We start from the raw sequence: 19,178 nt of genomic DNA, 5'->3' as shown, positions 1-19,178 counted from the left end.
TCCCGCAATCTTCTCTTGCTAGATATCCACACACACGCATGCATTCAGGACTGGTTCTTCACCAGGCTGCAGCTAAACATTGCAATACCCGAGAAGCATCACCTGAACGAAAAATCGAGCCTGAAGCGGATCCCTGAAAGGGACTTTGGTTGTGTCCATGGATGTCGGGCCATTTCAGCTCAGGAAGTATGGGTCCCAGCCGAGGAACCGCGTCCCATGAGAGATGCTGTTACCTATTACTACTTGATGTCCTTCGAGATGATATCTGTAATGTTCACTTGGCCGGAATAACTGTGTCTCTCCATCAGGCCTTCATACACTCCTTTCTAGTAACGCCAGCAAGATGGCCTCTCCAACGCTGAGACCGGCCTCGGCGTCATTATTTCTCTTACCATTGCTGTTTGCTATTCTTTTATATGTGTTTTCAGACAACTCAAACCCAAAGCTTGAAACTACAACCCATAAAGTGGTCTCAAGCAGAGATGTCTTTGACCTCGAGTCGAATGATTTTAGCCTGCCCTACAATGTAAGTCAGCTGCGTCGCAGAGCTGACGACGACACGACGACCTGCAAAAAAGGCACAAAGTGTAAGACAGTCGCATGCTGCGGTTCCTTCCAAGGAACAGACGATGGTATCTGCGGCTTTGGTCCGGACTTTTGCGGCGACGACTGTGACTCTCAGTGCGATGCCAAAGCTGAGTGTGGACAATATGCCGAAGTAGCTGGTGAGTATCTTATCTTAGCCTCATACCTTACCTTTGGATAGACGAGGAGCGCCTTGTCAATGACGTTCAGAGTATTTTGGTGTTCCTCATCTTAGTGATCCTAGATCTAACTTGCGTCTTCAGGAACAACATGCCCTCTTAATGTCTGCTGCAGTCAATACGGCTTTTGTGGCAGTACATCGGAATTCTGCGATGACAAGTGCCAGTCTAACTGCGTGCTGGACCCGGAAGTGCCTTCTGGAGGCTCCAGCAAGAAAGTCCTCGACAACAAAGTCATTGGCTACTACGAGGCTTGGTCAGCCCGAAGGTCCTGCAGAGCCTTCCCGCCCAGTGGCATTCCCATTGACGGGTTGACACACGTCAACTTTGCCTTTGCCTAGTGAGATATCCTTCCTCTTCGCTGTAGAACTTGACTCACTCTCTTGTCAAAGCATCGATCCAGATACGCTCCAGGTCACAACCATGGACTCAGCAACACCTGAAAGCTTGTTCGTGCAGACAACCGCTATCAAAGACCTTAAGTCCCTCAGTTCCGAGCTCGAAGTGTGGGTGTCCATCGGTGGCTGGACGTTCTCGGACAACGACACGTCCACACAAGCCGTGTTTCCAGACATTGCGGGAGATGCCGACAAGAGGCAGAAGTTTGCAGACAACCTCGTGTCCTTCATGACGCGTTACGGATTCGATGGCGTTGACCTAGACTGGGAATACCCTGGCGCTGGTGATCGTGGTGGTTCCGAGGTAGACACTGACAACTATGTCCTTCTCCTGAAGACGCTGCGGGAGACCTTCCAAGCATCGCCGCGCGGGGACTATGGTCTCTCATTTACCATCCCGAGTTCGTACTGGTACTTGAAATGGTAAGTCAGGACACGATTGTGCGGACTTCGGTTGCGAACTCCACTAACATATCACCAGGTTCGACGTTCCCAGTATGCTCAAGTATGCAGACTGGACCAACATTATGACATACGACCTTCACGTAAGTCACATCATAAGACGGTTTGAGGAGTTTGACCTAACATCACTTCTTTAGGGTGTATGGGATGCCAACAACCCCATTGGAAACATCGTCCAGGCCCACACGAACCTGACGGAGATCAAGCTCGCCGCCGACCTGTTGTGGCGTAACGATGTGCCTCCAGGCCAAGTCGTCCTCGGCCTCGGCTTCTATGGTCGATCCTTCCAGCTCAAGGATACCGACTGTACCAAGCCGGGCTGCGCTTTCAGCGGGCCTGCCAAAGCCGGCGACTGCACGAACTCGGCGGGCACACTGGCCTACTTCGAGATCATGGACATCATTGCGGACCAAGATCCCAAGGTCGTGTATGACAAGGCGGCCGCGGCCAACTATATCGTGTACGGCGACGACAAGGACATGTGGGTTAGCTACGACGACAACACAACCTTTGCCCAGAAAGTCGACTGGGCTAACGAGGTCGGCCTCGGCGGTGTCATGATATGGAGCGTCGACCAAGACGATACATCCTTCTCGGCACTCGAAGGCCTCCTCGGAGAATCACTGCCGTCCTTCTCGCTGAATCTGGAACGTGCATCCGTCGCCAAGACGGCCGAATGGGCATCTGTCAATGGCCAGGCTTGCAAGGTCAGCGACTGCGTGAGCCAGTACGAGGTTGCTCCCTCGGGCTGGGCCACCGCGCCCAACGGCAAGTTCAGAGATACTTGCGGCAGTGACATTCACGGCTACATGTATAAGCACGTCTACTGCCCGACAAATGCTATGCCCCAATCGTGTACCTGGCGCGGCTCTGGATCGTGTCATGGACAGTGCCATGCTGGAGAAACGACGATAACGCATTCCAGTCGAGGATCACAGTACTGTCTAGCCCCTGGGAAGCAAGCCTTTTGTTGCGAGAGCAACACGTGGGCTAGCTATGTTGATGGATGCGACTGGGCTGACGGCTGCGGTGACTGTCCAGCCGACTCCCCCTATGAAGTAAGCTCGCGCAGCATCTACAAGGCCGTCTTTTCATCATGTAAGCAGAAGTTCTGCTGCCCTTACGACTTCCAGAACTGTCATTGGGTCGGCAAGGGCACGTGTGACGACAACGAGTGCTCATCTACCGATGTCGAGGTGGCCCTGGATCCTTCGGGCGACACTGGATCTCTCTGCGCAGGCGGTCTCAGTTCGAGGCAAAAGCCGCTCTGCTGCAACACCCCGGATAACGTCAATCCATTCCTTCCTGTCGACCTTGAAGACTTGTTCCCAACGTTGCCGCCCACCGGCGACGTGCCGGTCTTTGAGCTGCAGCCTCTCTCATACACCGCTGGAGATGTGGCCGACAATGACGACGCTACGGTGGCAGCCTTCCTGTTTGTCGTGATCGATGGACCGTCAGGCACCGTCTCGAACTTGGACAAGCGTGAGGGAGGCTCTCATTTGCAGTTTCTGACCCGAGGATTACACCACGGACAGGAAGCCCAATCGACTTATTTCGTTTGCATGGATGACTCGGCCAAGAGCAACTGCGACGACATGCATATGGGCGGTCTCGAGGGCACAGTTCTGCGCATGCCTGATAACATGGGCTTCGGCAAGTATGCTGTGGCTCATTCAGTACGAGGGACGACCCATGCCGTGCCCGACAAGCTTATCAAGAGGGGAGCCCCTGCTAACGCCAAAGTCATGGAACTCGAGTACAGTTACGACTTCTCGCGCGTGGCCAAAAGGGACTCTGGTGACATATACTTCCGAGTGGACTACTCTGACACCCACAAGTACTATGAGCAAGTAGTCGAAGCCGCGGCTGCGAAGAGAAAGCGCGATGGTGCTGACGGACATCCCCTCGAGTCGCGCTTCTGGAGCAAGTTGTCTTCGGTTTGGAAAACCATCATTGAGGGTATTCGAACCACGACGTACAACGAAAACACTCAGCCGGCTATCAAGAAGAGCGACTTCACCTCCCTGATCTATGGCAATGACGGCAGTGACAACGATTGCGAGGACGACGGCTTCCTCAAGATCAGCCTGTCAGGTTCCATGAGCAACAAGATGCGGTTCGGTTTTACGCTCGTGGGGACCATCTCGCCGACACTGTCAGTCGAGGAGGCGTACGGGTACTTTGACTCTGACCTGTTGATGTCGGCGACATTGTCTTTTGACGGCAAGGGCATGCTCGACATTAACAGCGGCGACGGTGTGGCGCGCGACATGTTCTCGAGCGCCATCACCAACTTCGAAGCCTCTCAGCCAGGCATCGTGTCCTTCTCACCATCGCTCAACTGTGAGGTGTCATTGAGGGGTTCCGGCGCCATCGACGCTCAGTTTGACGTCGACTTCGAGCTGGCGTCGTCCGAGACGTTGCGCACGAATGCACCGCCGGGGCTTGGAGACTTCTCCGGGGCCGTGAAGGACAAGAGAATCAGCAATGCTGCCACTGGATATCTGTCTGTCCCCGACGACTCTGCTGGTAGCACAAAGCGAGCAACTGGCGGGTCGTTCAACTCCATCTTCGCCATGAACATGGTCCTGGAGACTACCATGACGCTCAAGCTCTTCGGCTACGAGACGTCCCTGGAGAATGCCGGTGCCAAGTTCACTTCTCGACTGGTTCACGCCATCAATATCGTCGATGATGTTGGAACAGGATCCCCTGGAATTATCGATGCGCCTCAGGCCGCGTCCGCCGATGTGGTCCAGACAGGAACGATCCAATCTGGATGGGATGACGGAACCACGCACAACATAGGCAGCGTGGCCAGTCCTGCCGTCGTCTTCACCGGCGGCGAAGAACCTCCTGAGCGCGAGGCACCCAATATCAACGGATATGCTGTCTTCGGTGACAAGTCTTTCATGGGGTGTAGCGACAACAGTACGACTGCCGAACTGATTTGCTATTACAACTTCTTTGTTGATAACAGCACGGACGACGACGACGACGACTTGAAGCGCAGAGGCTTCGCCGGGTTGGATTTGACCTTCAAACCAGAGCATCTCGGTGACCTCAGCGAACGTGAGAAGGCACACTTCAGAAGCTTGGACGAGCGAGCTGCTGGTCCTAGTGGAGGGTCGACTGAAGACTATCCAATATTGGATGCCAATGCTAACGGTGGTACCGCCGATGGCTTCAATTTCCAGTTTCCAACCTATCCCAACGGCAACAACGGAGCCGCCCTCGATGCTGAGACTGGTAAGTTGATATGGCCCTGCAGGGTCACAAGCCGATGAAAACAGAGACTGACCTCGAACAACTAGGCCGCAACGAACGGTGGAGTATCGCCAATCCCAACGACTGTGAGGACACCTCCGCCACCAGTGCCGGCGTCCAAGGCGTGAACTATCAGACTGTAGAGTCGGATCACGTAGACGACCGATCCATCTTCCCGAATCATGCCGCCCAGTTCTTCCAGACCGGACAGCTCGACATGGCTGACAATGAGCCGGGCTTGTCCACGATCTATCAGAGCCAGAACAGTCTCTTCAGCTTCGCCAATCTGTTCAACTACTTTGCCCACGACTACCGGCTTTGGGTACCAGCTAGCGTCGAGGCGGACCCGCCGGCAGGTTCGGCCGCCGAGGCTGTGGCTGATGCCTATGGATCATCAAGCAACCCAGATGTCATGGTCAATCTGGCAAGAGCCCTCAACGTGAGTGGTTTTGCAATCATATGCTTTGGACCATTGTTGCTGACTTGGAAACCCGTCACGCAGTCGTTGAAGGGACGAATGTACACGACCGAAGGCCAGGGCGTCAGCGATGACAATTGGAACACGTGGATGAACAATCCAAGTCTCGCCAACGCCGAAGACGCTCTGTCGTCAATCCGTGCTGTTTTCGCCATGTGGAATTACATGAACGGCATTGCACAATATCGAACGGACTTGTTTGATGGCCGACGGGACGCGTTGGCCGTCTTCGACAACCTGTACGCCAGGGTAAGAACTTTGGCCCCTCTTCAAAGAAAGGAAGATCGCGACTGACCTTTTCCCACTAACAGACATTCCCCAACCGGCCTGAGCGACTCGTTACGCTCATCGACGAGTTCCAGCCGTTATGGAACCAGCGCGCCGTCAATTTCTCCCGGCGTTATGTCACCGCTCGCCTGGATTCCATGGAAAACACTTACAGGAACCTGCAGGGCACACATGCCGCCCTGGCTGCCAATGTGATCAGTGCCATCACCCGCATGAGGGCAAGAATCCAGACGGAGATTGTATTAGCGGTATAGAGGACCGCTTGGGTGAGTCCGCAGATTTAACGTGTATAGTTTGAAATAATATGTACCGATAAATGCTGTTGACTTCCACTGGCGATGATGTTGATGGCAGGAGGAGTAGTGTGACGAGTCGGCAACAGGGGGCCCTTATGCAAGGTGCCCCACTACTCTTAAGACCCCTGGCGGTACGGCGGTCCTCATATGACGTACTAAGCACGATACTTGACTGGGACCAGCAAAGTAATAGTCAACTATTGGCTATGTTTGTTTGGCTTTCAATATGATGCACCATTCTTTAGTGGGAAAACTCTTTTATCTTTTGCAACGACATGGAGTTGGGCGTAGTTGCTGCAGCGCCGTTGAATGTGACCCGCTAACCTTCTTCAATGGAGACCCTAATTAGTCTTAGGCTTAAGCGCGTAACTAGTCTCTCACCGAAACACTATGACACGAAAGTCAATCGAATAGTCCAGATCTGGACATATCTTACTTGAAGGATTTTTACTGGACCTTTGATCATGAGTCCTGCTAACCAGGTAGAGTGGTAGAAGCCTTGTTGTTACTGCCGTACTTGTCGTCCCCGTCGTCCCCGTCGTCCCCGTCGTCCCCGTCGTCCCCGTCGTCCCCGTCGTCCCCGTCGTCCTTATCATTTCTATTGTTCCTATTGTCTCTGATTGAATTCTCTACCTAATTGGCTTTACTTCTAAGTGCCAGATCAACAGCTCTCCAGTAAAAGATTCCCTCGTCAACCTTCCCCTGTCCCTTTTGAAGATGCCTAGATGATTGAAATGATGTCAATAGGTCCAACAGAAGCCAAGCAATGCGGCACAACGCAGCCGTGGCAGGATCATGCAGCGCTTTTTGGGCACTGCGACAAGACGGCAGGCAACTCTTGACTTCTCTGGGCGTGCCTTATACCCATGTGAAGAGCCCCTTCCATGTGACGCCAGAGATGGTCCGATGATGGCGCTGCGCATCTTGCCGCGAGGTCGCTTATTGGATGGCTTGAGGTGAAGGGTTGGAGGAGTGGTAAGCGAGCCGGGGTTCGTTGGAGTGGCAGGAGACGATGAGCATGATTGTGTCGTCGTCTGAATCCTTCCATGTAAGGGTTCGGAAGAAAAGATGGCTATGATCGACATCGGTTCGGTCAGGAAAGCATGTTGTTGGTTCTTCAACTTCGTTCTGGCTGTTACTTGGCCCTCTTTGCAGACGGCCTTCACCCCTCAGGGGGGTTTCAGTTGGTATGCTTGCTGGAACGTCATTGGATTTTTCCTCGTTCTTTTCTTTCTCCCTGAAACCAATCGTAAGAGTCTCGAGGAGCTGGATGCTGTATTCAGTGTACCGACAAGGAAGTTCGCGCGGCACGGACTAGCGCAGTTCTTCTACTTTTGGAAGCGGTACATCTTCAGGCAAGATGTGGGTCCCCCTGCTGTTCCGCACAATAACGCGGTTCAGTATCATAAGAATACTTTCGAGCAGGAGAAGCAGAAGGACGCCACGGCTCGTGTATAATGGGATGTTCGAACCATCTGAGTTCTGATGTTCCTTGAACCCTAATTCAAGCGAGGTATATGAGATGTAAGACAACAATCATGTAATTGTAGTGAGGGTCAATAGTTGTGGGAGAGAATGAATGAGAAAAGCAATGAACCATAATTCGAAACCTCAAGCTTGAATGTCAAGGTGGGTCGGGCAACACTTTGAGTCAGTTAGAAAGTTTAAAGAAAACCTTTGGGCGAGGGGAAGATTAGTTCAATCCTAACTTGAGAAAGCAAGATTTGATGAATGCGGTCAGTTGATAAATGTAGAGCCGGTGTACATTCCCGTGGTGCTCACTGCCACTTGTACGTCGTGATCGGCCCCACCATCGGCCCCATGCCGTTCGGGCGGCCGGCGATTGCTAATTATGGGGACATCGCAAGCATTCACGCTGTCAGTGTGGCTCGGGATCCTCATCTTAGTGACAACGGTCAATGTACAAAAACCTTCATTCTTCACGATACAATCATTTATCGACATATCGTACTGCATCAAGACTATGGTGAAGGATGAAACCAGGTAATTCACCAAGGCTACAACTCATCATGCTGAATCAGCGGCTCCCAAGGCCTCCTCTTCTCCCCGCCGTTAAACTTCATATACTGCTCATGCCAACCACCCCAACTCGACGACATGATATCCCAATACTGCACCAGCTCCTCACAACTCACAAGCATCCACCGATAATCCGGGTTTCTCCAATAATCTCTCTTCCACTTAAGCACATAGCTGTCGCTACCCTCGACATTCATTGCCTTCACCAGCACCTTGTGCTCCGCCTGTTCGCGAGACCCGTTTCTCAGCTGGGTGTAGACGCGGAACGACTCCAGGCACTCCGCATCCGCATACAGCGGGAACCTGGAGAGAACATATTCGTCAAAGTACTTGCTCGGGGCGATGTCTGAGTAAAACCCGTGGGACCTAATGTTAGGTCTGTCGCGCCACGTCGCAAATCGAGTCCTGACATGCTCAATCGAGGCACCTCTCAAGTCAGGTCCCTCGATGACAAAGAGACGAAAATGAGGATGCCATTCATGTCCTTCATCATACTCATCAATGCTCTCGTTGGCTCTTTTGCGGATGTATTCAACGTATCGCTCCCAAAGATCGTTGTCGTCATATGTCGTCCTGAAGAGATAAAACCCCCAGTGATCGTTCGCAGCGCTTGTTTTAGCCTCCAGTATGGGTGCTGATGTTTTTGGCACCCCAGTTTCTTCTACCTCGGCGTTGTAGGCTGTGAGAGGTACGGTGAAATTGGAAGAGGTTTGCGTCTTAGTGGGCGAAGGCGGAGAGGTTGCTGGCTCCACGCAGAGGACTGGTGTGACGCCCGCCAACAGGATGAGAACCGCGTGAGAGAGCCAATGCATTACTGCTTTCTGGTCATTCGACAACTATTCCTAAGCAGACGAGGCCCTCGTACCAAAGTCGTGAAATGGGATCCCGAGATGATTAATATCACCAGCCGCAAACCTAGATGTATACTGGTTCTGTCCACGACGACACAATACCATAATTAGCTGAAGCACTAGTCAAACAAAAGAAAACTCCATCATTCAGTTCCCACCAGGAGGAGGACCGGTGGGACAGACCGGAGGGAAGGTCGAAGCCTCACTGCGGCATCCTCCGATAGACGCACTCGGCCCCTTACAACTTGGACGCGCAACCGACAAATCAGAAAGTGGACGGGCCAATGCCTCGGCGAAGTGTATCGTGACAAGATGTCAACTAGTCAAAAGTCAACTTGAGCGATGCGGTTCGGCGAATGGTCCGAGAGACGAAATAACTTTTCACTTTGACAGGACCTATCCCCAATCGAGAAACGACATCATCCCACCGATAATTTTCCAACAACGCGGACCCTTTCCCAAATACAAATCCGCGAATGACAAAAAAGCAGTGAAACGGCATAAACAAAACGATCCAAAACGGAAATGAACATGCGTTAGTCATCAAAGTCATCAATCGTAACCGCCCAAGCTATCATTCCCAAACATTCCCCAGACCAAAACCAACGCTTCAATCAACGGAACGAACGCGAAGAGCTCGCATCAAGTGATCCTCGCCCCGGGCGACTGTACATATCCTCCCATGTCGGTCCCCGGTCCCCTCCGACGCTCCTCCTCCCGAGCCCAGGCGACCTCGGCGATTCTTCCCTCTCATCGCCCCTGTCCCTGCCAGAGTACACGCCGTAGTTCCCCTCGCCGCCCCTGACGTCTGAGGAGAGCGAGGAGGAAAAATGCGAGGACGAAGACGGCACCTGCGAGATCGCGGGGAGCGACGCGCTGTACCGGTTGACGGGCGGCGGGCTGCGACGGCGCTGGAAGGAGCCGCCACCAGAGTGTCGTCCCATCGGCGGCGGGGACAGGTCGCGGTGTCTGGGCACGGAGGCGCCCGCGTCCGAGTTGGCACGGGGGAGCCGTGCGGCCTGGGGGTTCGTGCCCCTGTCGTACGTCCTCGAGCGCTGCTGCGTCATCAGATTGGGACGTTTTCTGTCGTCGAACGAGCGCCGGGAGTGGATGTTTGCCTCGGCGGGCCTGTTGTCGGAGGGGCTCGGCCTCGAGCGGGGGATGGACGGGAGAGGGGGCGCGGCGTCGTCCAGGCAGTCCAGCACGGCCTCGTCGAGGATCGAGCGGGTCTTTTTGTCGTGATGCTCGGGGAAGAGGTGTCTGGATAATTGCTTCGGAAGTCTCTCTGCTTTGCCGTCTACCAGGGGTCCGTCTGCGTTGATGGGGAGCGAGGACATGATGGTGTGGAGGCGGCGAGCTTCGGGATCGGGATAGGCGAGGATGTTGCTGACCATCCACTTTGCGAAGCCGATGGGTGTAAGCCCGGGGACGTTTGGTTTGGATTTAGGGTTTGATGTGCTTTGGACGAGGTGGTATTGGCAGTCCAAGTCTTGGTAAAGGTATTCGATTCTCTCGAGGGCATCTTTTGAGCGGGAGCGGAAGATATCTGCGACGTATTAGAGAGGGGATGGTCTTGTTGAAGAGGTTCTTACCTTCGTATTGGAATCTCTCGGGTTCCATCTTATACTTTGTGTACAAGCACAGCATCTTCTCAGGGGTAACGACAAGAGTCTCGGGAGGGCTGAACTCCGCAATCTGAAGATTGTTAGTGACCGCCAATTTCGATTGTGAGAACCTGTGAACAGTACCATGTAGTTCGCCAAACCCCTGAGCACAGAGTTCAGACGCTGAGTACCATAACCCTCCAGATCAAACAAGACACCCCAAGCCTTGTCGACACTGCTCAACTCAACCCGTCCCGGACCAGGGGCAGTGGGAGAGACGGCCTCCGGCTCGATGCGAGTTTGGCAGTGAATCACCGGTGGCCCACGGTTTCTGAAGCGGACGGCCCTCTGCTGAGGACTGATGGGCGGTGTGGCCTCGGGCTCAGACACCGACGGCGGCACGTACGTCGGTGGAGGCGCGAGATGAGGAGCCGAGTTCACCTTCGCACCGGTGACTTCCGGGCTCCGCTCTCTCGGAGATGAGATTTTGGAATTGATCGTCTCAATCACCGATGGAGGTGGGCTGGGATACGCCGGCGTGAAGGCGGGGTTCTGGTTGGAAAGGGGCGGGAACCGGAATGCGTCCATGGGGTTTCCAATTTCGCTGTTCTTACGATGCACCACCTGGGCTGCTTGAACTACACCGCCTATTAGCAGGACTAGAATGGCACTCGATGACAACAAAGACTTACCCTCTTCCTTGATAATCTTTCTCAGCTCCTCCATCATATCGGATGACATGCTGCCCATACTCTCACGTGTCCTTGACATAAGAGGAGACGGTATGTTGATGTTGATGGCTGCTGCCGGTCGAGCGTCCCCCTCGCCGGGTCCATGGCCCTCCTTTTGTTCTCCCCAAGTGTACTCTGCCGGCTCCCGTCCAGGAGACAGCGGCGAGAGCTCCTCGGACTCCGGGTCGTCGGGGTGCTGGTCCCGCGGCGGGGCCCAGTTGGTGTTGGTGTCCAGTCTCGGCCGGACCGCCTCCTCTGCTGGCGCGTTGTTGGTCATGACTTGCCTCTAGTTGATACGTCGTATGCAGACTTGATGCGAACTCCCGGGGCTGTACCTAGGTCATTGTGCGAGACAAACGGGCATGAAACAATGATTGGATTGTTGAGGCGCCAGAGGGCAGCAGAAAGCGGCTGCGGCAGTTTTCTTAAGGCACCAACGAGAAAAGGCTCAATTTGCGACGAGAAGACAAACAACATGACGGAGGGAGGGAAACCCGGAAACGAGATAAACGTTGGGTGTAGTTATAGACCCATGCCTCTCTCGGTCAAGAATACAACACCGAGTACGGCTGTCCCCAATTAGGCCATGACATCTATACACCACCCACCACCGCCACCCCTCGCGTCAGGTGGGCTTGATAAGAGGCGTACACGATATGTGTATAAGTATTAATGAGGGGAGACGATCACAGTGGCCGGGGGTGAGGGAGGGACACACAAGGCATGGGTTGCAAATTGCCGTTACAGAAAACTGCATTTTCAAGAAAACGTTAGCAAATGTGGTGTTCGACCCCTCACAGATACCTCAGCCATGGCCATGCAGCAAAGCAGGCTGTGTTGATGTTTCTTCGTCGGCTCGCACAAAGTAGCCGGGCGTAGAACGCCACACAAGAGTTGCCTTCTTTTCTTCACCTCTTCGACAGTGCCGTGGGACCGGCTGGTCGTCCCTCTCTCACTCTCCAACTCAGCCGATCCTTGTCTGATTGGGCAGCAAAATTACACTTTTTGAGGACGTACGCGGGGCCATCAGCCAATTCGACGGTGCCGCCCAGAGCGGTGGGATTGAAGAATGGCTTGGTATGCGTTCCCCCCCGCAAGCCGGGTTTCTCGGGAGAAGCCTCCTCCCGAGAACGCGATGGAGCCTTCCCCCGATTTTGAGGCCAGAAAGGGAGGGTGGGTGGCCTCTGTTGAGATGAACCAACTTTGCCCATCTCCGCACTCCTGTTTCGAGCTGTTCGAACGGTGCGCCCAGTCTGCTGCTTCAGTCCTGGAATATCCAGCTGCGTCGGACAACAAAAAGTCAGGAGACATGCATGTTTGCTGGCCGGCAGTGTGGGCCGGCAGTCAGGTCAGCGCATCTCATCTCTCATGTTCCTTTGAAGTTGGCGAGGTGCCACCGCAGCGTCCGATAAGACAGCAAGCCCTGAGTTGAGATGCAGTTTGGAGCAACACTTCAGCTTCGATGGTGGTGGGCGTGCCGCATGGGATTTGCAGAGGGACAAAGATGATATCATGCAGGATCCCGGCAGCCATTGGCCCGTCACCTTTCCGGGTGTGCCGGTAAGGCGCCCACCGAAAAGATGGTTCGCCTGTTCCGCGTGGCTCTCCCCTGTCCCGGGCCCGATTTCGCTTCAAGGTTTGTTGGGACCGTGGCACTCGCCGTCGCTGTCGGAAGCGCCATCGGAGCGGCCCTTATGAGACATGCCAGCTGCCCTCTTGGCATCCCGACTGATTGATTTCGAGGAAACGGGACTAAGTGATCGCCTCCGGCCCCGTGGCTCGAACCGGTGGGGATGTCCAAGGCTGTCCAAGCAACAAGTCAAGTTTAAGCGGCCACGTGAGCCACTTTCTTCTCAACGATCAGCTTCCTTCAGATCAAAAGTGCAAAGCAGTAGTGCAACATCGGTGAAGCTGGTATGATGCTGATAAAAGGTTTGTTACCCAATTATGTCACTGGAGCTTTAACTCCTGACCGATATCAATGCTCGCCATCTAATGCACTTACACCAGTCCCATTCCCTTATGCTTTGTACAACAAATCCAAAAAGCCATTGGCCAAGTCAACAACCACACTCTTGTTGGGCAGAGATCCAGCAACTCCGTAGAGAGCCGCCGAGTCGCCGACCGCCTTACCCTTAACACCCTTGCCTTCAACCGCGCGCACTCTCTCCTTCTCCTTCTCGGCCTCCACGACGGCCTCCAGATCAGTAAGAAGCTTCTCGTAAACCTTGGTGATGGGCAAGGTAACAGCGACGTGGATAGCAGGAGGGTTTTGCAGGGCGTTCAGGTGCCACCCCTTCTCGGACATGCCGTCGGCGATATCGTAAACGTTGAGGTTCTTGGCGGTGAAGGCGACGACGGACACGAGGGGCTTGCCGAGGATCTCCAGCTCGTTGTCCAGCGCCGGGGTCTCGCGGATCTTCTCCACGATCTTCTTGGCCGTACCGACGATCTTGACACAAGCGTCGACGTAGCCGGCCTCACCGACTTTCATCAGACTGGCCCAGCAACCGGCAATCAGGGCACCTGGACGCGAGCCCGCCATGCCAGGAGAACCGTAGACACCGCCAGACCAGTCCGGTGAAACGTAGTATTGGTACTTGCGGAGTTCGGCCGACCGGTACAGGACGGTCGAGTTACCCTTGGGAGCGAAACCATACTTGTGGGTATCGCAGCTGATGCTGGTGACACCCTTCAGACGGAAGTCGAACAGCTCAGTCTCGAAACCGGCCTTGTCCAGGAACGGCACCATGAAGGAACCCAGACAGCAGTCAACGTGCAAGCACAGCTTCTTCTTGAAGGCAAGCTTGGACAGAGTGCTGATGTCATCGATGATACCGTGGGGGAAGTTCGGGGCAGAGCCAACGAGAAGGATCGTGTTGCTGTTGATCAGACGGGAAACAGCGCGCACGTCGACCTGGTAGTTGGGCGCGGGGCATGCAACGTAGTGAATCTTGATCTTGAAGTAGTCGCCGGCCTTGCGGAAAGCAGTGTGTGCGGTCTCGGGCAGAATCCTGCCGTGTGTCAGTGCGGACGTCAAGGCAAAGTCTTGAGAGGGACGTACATTTCAGGCTCTGTGATACCCTTCTCGTGATAGCCTCTTTGGCGCGCGCTCAAGCATGCCGAGAGGATACTGTCAGTACCACCGCTGGTGGTGGCACCGGCAGCGCCGGGAGGAGCGTTGAACATGGCCAGGACCATAGAAACGACCTCGGCTTCCATTTTCCTCACGCCAGGGAAGACGTCCGGATGGATCGGGTTCGCAACCGTGAATTTGCCAAAAGCCTCGGTTTGCAGCTTCAGAAGCTCGTCCTCGCCGTGGTAGACGGCACCGGAGACGTATCCATCCTCCCATCTCGTGTGGTCCAGATTCGCCAGTGCGTCCAGCTCTTTCTTGATGTCCTCGTCTGACATGCCTTCCTTGGGGAGTGTGAGGTATCTGGTCAGGTCCTTGGGGATCATCTTGCTCTGCAGCTTCGCCATGGTCTCGTTGACCTGCTTCTGGACCTGGCCGCGCACGCCGGGAGCGCGCAGGAAGTAGCCATAGAGGACGCGGCGGATGTCAATGTACAGCTCGACGATGCTGCCGATCAGGCCGCGACCCTTGAGCTTGAGGAAAGTCTTGCGCGTCCATCGCCAGACGAAGAGGAAGAAGATGATGTTGCGCAGCCTGCAGACAGAAGAAAGCGGGAGTTCCGTGGTTAGCCTCGGCTGACATGATCTGCCGGCAACTAAGGACGAATCGCGCGACAGGAACACAGAACAGAAGGAATTGGCGGCTTACAAGTCGAGATTCAGGACCAGTAGCGGATTGGCTTGTCTGGTGCGCTTGACGTGTTGCAAGCTCTCGCGCAAGCTGGCGGGGATACGGGAGCTGCCGGGCATGTTGACCACCTGTTACTTGAAGCTCGGCGCAGTGGAGAGACTCGATGTTCGCGACGAGTGACGACGACGAATGGAACGGAAACGGGGGCGGGAGCAGCCAAGGCCAATGGGGGTGGATGCGAAACCTGGTTATATATAAACGGAGAAAAGAACAGACGGCGAATGGGGAAGGGCGCAAAAAAAGAATTGGAGACGTAATTAGTAGGACTAGGTGGGAATTGAGGAGTAAGGAGGAAGAGGAGCAGGAGGAGGGCCGATGTTTTAGCAACACGACTGCAAAAGATGTGCATCGCCTCCGCTACGCCGGCGCACCCCAGGAAAGCAGTCGTGCCAAAATGACCTAGAACGCGGCGTAGAACACCGACCACCGTGAATCCCAGCCGTCGAGTCCAGAAAAAATCGTGGGGCATGGCGTCTTCTTGATTATTTCTTAGCGCGAAAACCCCTGTTGCTGCAGCTGAGGCACAGCTGGGTCGCCCCCTTCTTTTCCCAGGTCTGGGGGTTTATTGCCGCCATCCGGGCAATCACATGCGCCGTGACAGGCCAGAGGGGCCCTGCTTTCTACGGCGTCCGCGTCCGCTGGCCGTTCTTATTGCGTAGAAGCGGTATCACTCCTTCAGGCAAGTCGCCTACGGGGTTGGACTTCAACACCACAGACGCAAAGGCAATGGAACCTCGGAATGGAAGAACAGGCTTCAGCTTGCGATTCCAAAGACCGTAGACTGCAACTTTAGGTATCGACGGAATGGCAGCAATGGGAAAGTGGACCGCGGCCGACGAAAAACACCTCCTCCATCCCAAACGGGGCATTCATCACCGCGCTGCCTGCCTGTCTGCCATCTTATCAGATACGTCACAATGGCCAACACGAGCCGAACACCTGCGAAACTCGGCCGATTGGGCAGTCTATCCGATGCCCGCATGACTTTTTGTCGAGATCGCCTGCAACTCTACCTACCCCTCACTACCCCTCGTTGCCGAAAGATGCGCCCTCTCTATTTCTCAACGCGTTGGGATGTCTCTGGGGAAAGTGACACAACAACCGTTATCCGTCAGAGACACCACGAACCGGTACGCGCGGGCAGGCCGGAGGGACGGGCCCCATCGCGGCGGGGCACCGCGTCCGCGGACGCCCGTCAACCGGGGTTCACAGTCCCGAATGCGACTGCCGCTTATCAACGGTGGCGTTTGACACAACGGCATGTAGGCGTCCGCCTCGAACTCATTGCAAGTGCATGAGAAGTGCCGATCATGCAAGAGAGACAGCCCTCCTTCAGTTCTTGACCTAGTGATCAAGCGAGTGCACCCAAGGACTCGTTGGTGGAGCGGCTTGACTCAAAAAAATAGTCCGTCCTTTGCCATGACCACGTCACATCGCCATCCACGTCTGAGAGATCCAAGCGGATCCCATGCGCGCAGCCCGGATCCTCTCGATCTTAGCGTATGCCAACCTTGCAGCTAGATCAAGACCTCAACCTTTTAATGGCCTCTCTCTGATTGGCTCGATCCCACTCAACCTTCCCTGTCCAACTCGTACTGTCGAGGCATGTCACTGTTCGCAAGGCTGTTCGAGCAAGCCTCGGTGGGGTCTTTTGTCCAGATTCGCCCAAGATCACCGCTATTGAAGGATGCCCAGCCGCTTCAACGTGGGGATACAGTCCGTATTAGCATCCGCGCCTCGGCAGGCTTGCCAACAACATCTATCAACATGATATATAACACACAGGAAGACTCGAGCCTCCGGTCATCAGCGAGTCGTCATCTAAAACAGAGAAACCAAAATGGAAAACATGACATCGCGACATGAACTGGCTCATGCAACCGGGCGAGCCTCCGAAGCCCCCAAGCCTCTCAGTCAAGTAATCCCCAATAAATATGCCTCGTGAAAAATAAAAGCTCCGCAGCCCATAGTAAACGCCCTCTTCCGTCTTGTACACTTCAAAAATGTTGAGTTCATGCTTCCCGGAACGAAAACGCCTGGGGTTCTTCCATGCCTAGACCCCTTTTCCCGTCTTTTCTTTCGGTTTATGCTTTAAACGCAGCATGCCACTTTGTGTTGTATGTCTCAAGTTCCTTTTCGCAAGCTCGGTCTCCAGACTTGGTGCAGCCGGCGGCGCGCACGACAAGATCGCCGTCCACGAACATCTCGCCCTTGTCGTATCTGTTGTATGAGTTGAAAGTCTTCTGAGGTACAATCGCCAGTCGAGAGAGAATAGTCGGGTGCCACTGGACAATGTGTTCCTATAAGTACTTGTTAATATGATGACCAGTTGCGGCGCAGGCATAAGAGACTTACCAAAGCGTGTCCCTCAGCCTTCTGGAAATTGTAGGACCGGTATAGAGGGTCGAACCACGTGTCAATGAAAAACTTCGCCCACTCTCCGTTCCGGACGAAGAAGCTCCCCGCAGACAGACCCTCTCTGTCTTGCGTGAGGACAAAGTCGATGTCGTTGCCCTTCAAGTGAGGAAAGGTCTTGATGATGCTGTCCGGGGGCACGACTGGGTGGTCCTTGATCATCAAGCTCTCAATCTTGTCCGACTTTAGAACGAGACTTTCCAGGGATTGGGTATTCATGATGTACGAATCCTGGTCAAGATACCAGAACCAGCTCGCCTCGGGGTATTTCGTGATCGCGTGTCTCAGAGACACAACTTTGTTCCATGACGCCGGGGATCCTTTGAGATCGTAGTCACCAACCTTCGTGAACATCACTTCGTAGCCTGCGCGGGGACCATCAGTAAATGTACTAACTCAGGGGTTATGGTTCCAAGCATACCATGCAAGTCCGCATACTGTTTTCTGTTATCGCGAATGCTCGCCAAGTAGTTCTTTCCGTACGTCGTCTCGTCCAGGTTCGTGACAATCACCACAGGGGGGTTGCCCGATGGTGCGCGGGGCGCGCTGCTGGTCTTGAAAGCTCCAGAGAGAAGGTAGATGAAGCCAAGGAATGCGAGTGCACCGACGGCGATGATCTTTGTCCTGCTCCTTCGAAGAATCGGTGGTATCCTCGACGATCTCGCCCTGAAGGGTGGCGGATTGGAACTCTTTCGTGGAGGGTATGCGAAGTGCATTGTGTCGGATTAGTCGATTAGCTTGGGAGAGATGGGTCGCAGAGGTTCGCAATCGAGCAGATGCGCTGTCTGCAAGCCCTGCGCAAAACGTCGTCGGCTTAGTTGATGAGAACAAAGGTCGTCGGGATGCAAATTTCGCGGGTTTTCGAACACGAGACTGTAGGCTGACTGGCGCCCGTTGCGACTAGAGTCTTGGCGGCGATGGAAAGCAGGGAGAAGCCAACGAGTGTTGAGTGTCGTAGGGCGATCGTAGGGCGTCATTCAAAGTGTCGCATAACGTCGAGGACTTGGGCAGTCGAGGCGACACCTTGGAGAGCACAGATATAAGCGGTGGTTCGTGCAAGGGGTAACGGCGAGCGACCAAAGAGTAATGGCTGCTGAACACGAACTCGATGGCATCGCTTCGTTTAATTCAGGTCCACTCAGCGAGCATGAGATCTAGCTCATTGACAGGGACAGGCACTGATTGGCTCGCTCGGGGAGAATATGATCCGTATGGTGATCCCCTGAGGCCCGTGCCCTGCTTGCTCAGGGTCGCAGCGGCGGCCCCCACGGTCCCAAGGGGGTCGGCCTGCATTTGCGGGGTGAGATGACGCGGTTCAAGCTTACTGAGATATTTGGCTGTCATCCCAAGTCATGGTGTTGCAATGATTTTCACGATTTGAAAAGGAAACACATGGTGATCCAGTGTCATTTCACTGTAGTTCATAGACGGTCACTGTAGTTCATAGACGGGACAGATGTGCTTGAAAATACTCTCTCTTGGTCAAGTAAAATAGTCGTCAATGCCAGCAGCGACAATGCGAAGCGTGTATCAGTTTGCGCGTTTGGCAACCCAAAGGAATCGACAAGGCCAATTCAAATGAATCGACGACGGGGTCGAGGGTAGCCATCAGCTGGATTCGAGTCGACAAAACGCCAACTACTTGAAAACAACCTGATGTCGTCCGAATGTCCAAAGTGAATCTGGCCAAAACGGCCAGAAACAAGGACATATCGGGGACTTAATCTCCGCACACAGACTAGTTGACACGATATG

At 54.3% G+C, this 19,178-nt stretch overlaps 6 protein-coding genes across 6 annotated transcripts; 2 read left to right on the top strand and 4 right to left on the bottom strand.

The window, feature by feature from the left end:
- Positions 1-343: 343 nt before the first annotated feature.
- GCG54_00002192 (Chitotriosidase-1) lies at positions 344-5,914 on the top strand (the record flags this gene model as incomplete). The annotated part of the gene is made up of 7 exons (XM_045402288.1): positions 344-725; positions 849-1,104; positions 1,157-1,585; positions 1,644-1,707; positions 1,762-4,876; positions 4,942-5,621; positions 5,684-5,914. The coding sequence occupies 7 exons, from the start codon at positions 344-346 to the stop codon at positions 5,912-5,914; spliced, it is 5,157 nt and encodes a 1,718-aa protein (XP_045258650.1).
- Positions 5,915-7,024: 1,110 nt separating this feature from the next.
- Positions 7,025-7,414, top strand: GCG54_00002191 (uncharacterized protein; the record flags this gene model as incomplete). The annotated part of the gene is made up of 1 exon (XM_045402287.1): positions 7,025-7,414. The coding sequence occupies one exon, from the start codon at positions 7,025-7,027 to the stop codon at positions 7,412-7,414; it is 390 nt and encodes a 129-aa protein (XP_045258649.1).
- A 560-nt stretch (positions 7,415-7,974) lies between these two features.
- On the bottom strand, positions 7,975-8,808 carry GCG54_00002190 (uncharacterized protein; the record flags this gene model as incomplete). Its single annotated transcript, XM_045402286.1, has 1 exon — positions 7,975-8,808. The coding sequence occupies one exon, from the start codon at positions 8,806-8,808 to the stop codon at positions 7,975-7,977; it is 834 nt and encodes a 277-aa protein (XP_045258648.1).
- Positions 8,809-9,461: 653 nt separating this feature from the next.
- On the bottom strand, positions 9,462-11,459 carry GCG54_00002189 (uncharacterized protein; the record flags this gene model as incomplete). Its single annotated transcript, XM_045402285.1, has 4 exons — positions 9,462-10,393; positions 10,440-10,542; positions 10,596-11,098; positions 11,144-11,459. The coding sequence occupies 4 exons, from the start codon at positions 11,457-11,459 to the stop codon at positions 9,462-9,464; spliced, it is 1,854 nt and encodes a 617-aa protein (XP_045258647.1).
- Positions 11,460-13,202: 1,743 nt separating this feature from the next.
- Positions 13,203-15,067, bottom strand: GCG54_00002188 (Sphingosine-1-phosphate lyase; the record flags this gene model as incomplete). Its single annotated transcript, XM_045402284.1, has 3 exons — positions 13,203-14,196; positions 14,247-14,852; positions 14,967-15,067. The coding sequence occupies 3 exons, from the start codon at positions 15,065-15,067 to the stop codon at positions 13,203-13,205; spliced, it is 1,701 nt and encodes a 566-aa protein (XP_045258646.1).
- A 2,025-nt stretch (positions 15,068-17,092) lies between these two features.
- Positions 17,093-18,139, bottom strand: GCG54_00002187 (Alpha-1 2-galactosyltransferase; the record flags this gene model as incomplete). The annotated part of the gene is made up of 3 exons (XM_045402283.1): positions 17,093-17,308; positions 17,364-17,788; positions 17,845-18,139. 3 exons carry the CDS (start codon positions 18,137-18,139, stop codon positions 17,093-17,095), a joined length of 936 nt encoding a protein of 311 aa, XP_045258645.1.
- Positions 18,140-19,178: the final 1,039 nt, after the last annotated feature.

The sequence above is a fragment of the Colletotrichum gloeosporioides genome (genome assembly GCF_011800055.1).
Source record: "Colletotrichum gloeosporioides strain Lc1 chromosome Unknown consensus_84, whole genome shotgun sequence".
NCBI lineage: Eukaryota > Fungi > Ascomycota > Sordariomycetes > Glomerellales > Glomerellaceae > Colletotrichum > Colletotrichum gloeosporioides.
The sequence above is the reverse complement of the archived record's forward strand: the minus strand, read 5'-3'. Positions and strand labels throughout refer to the sequence as shown.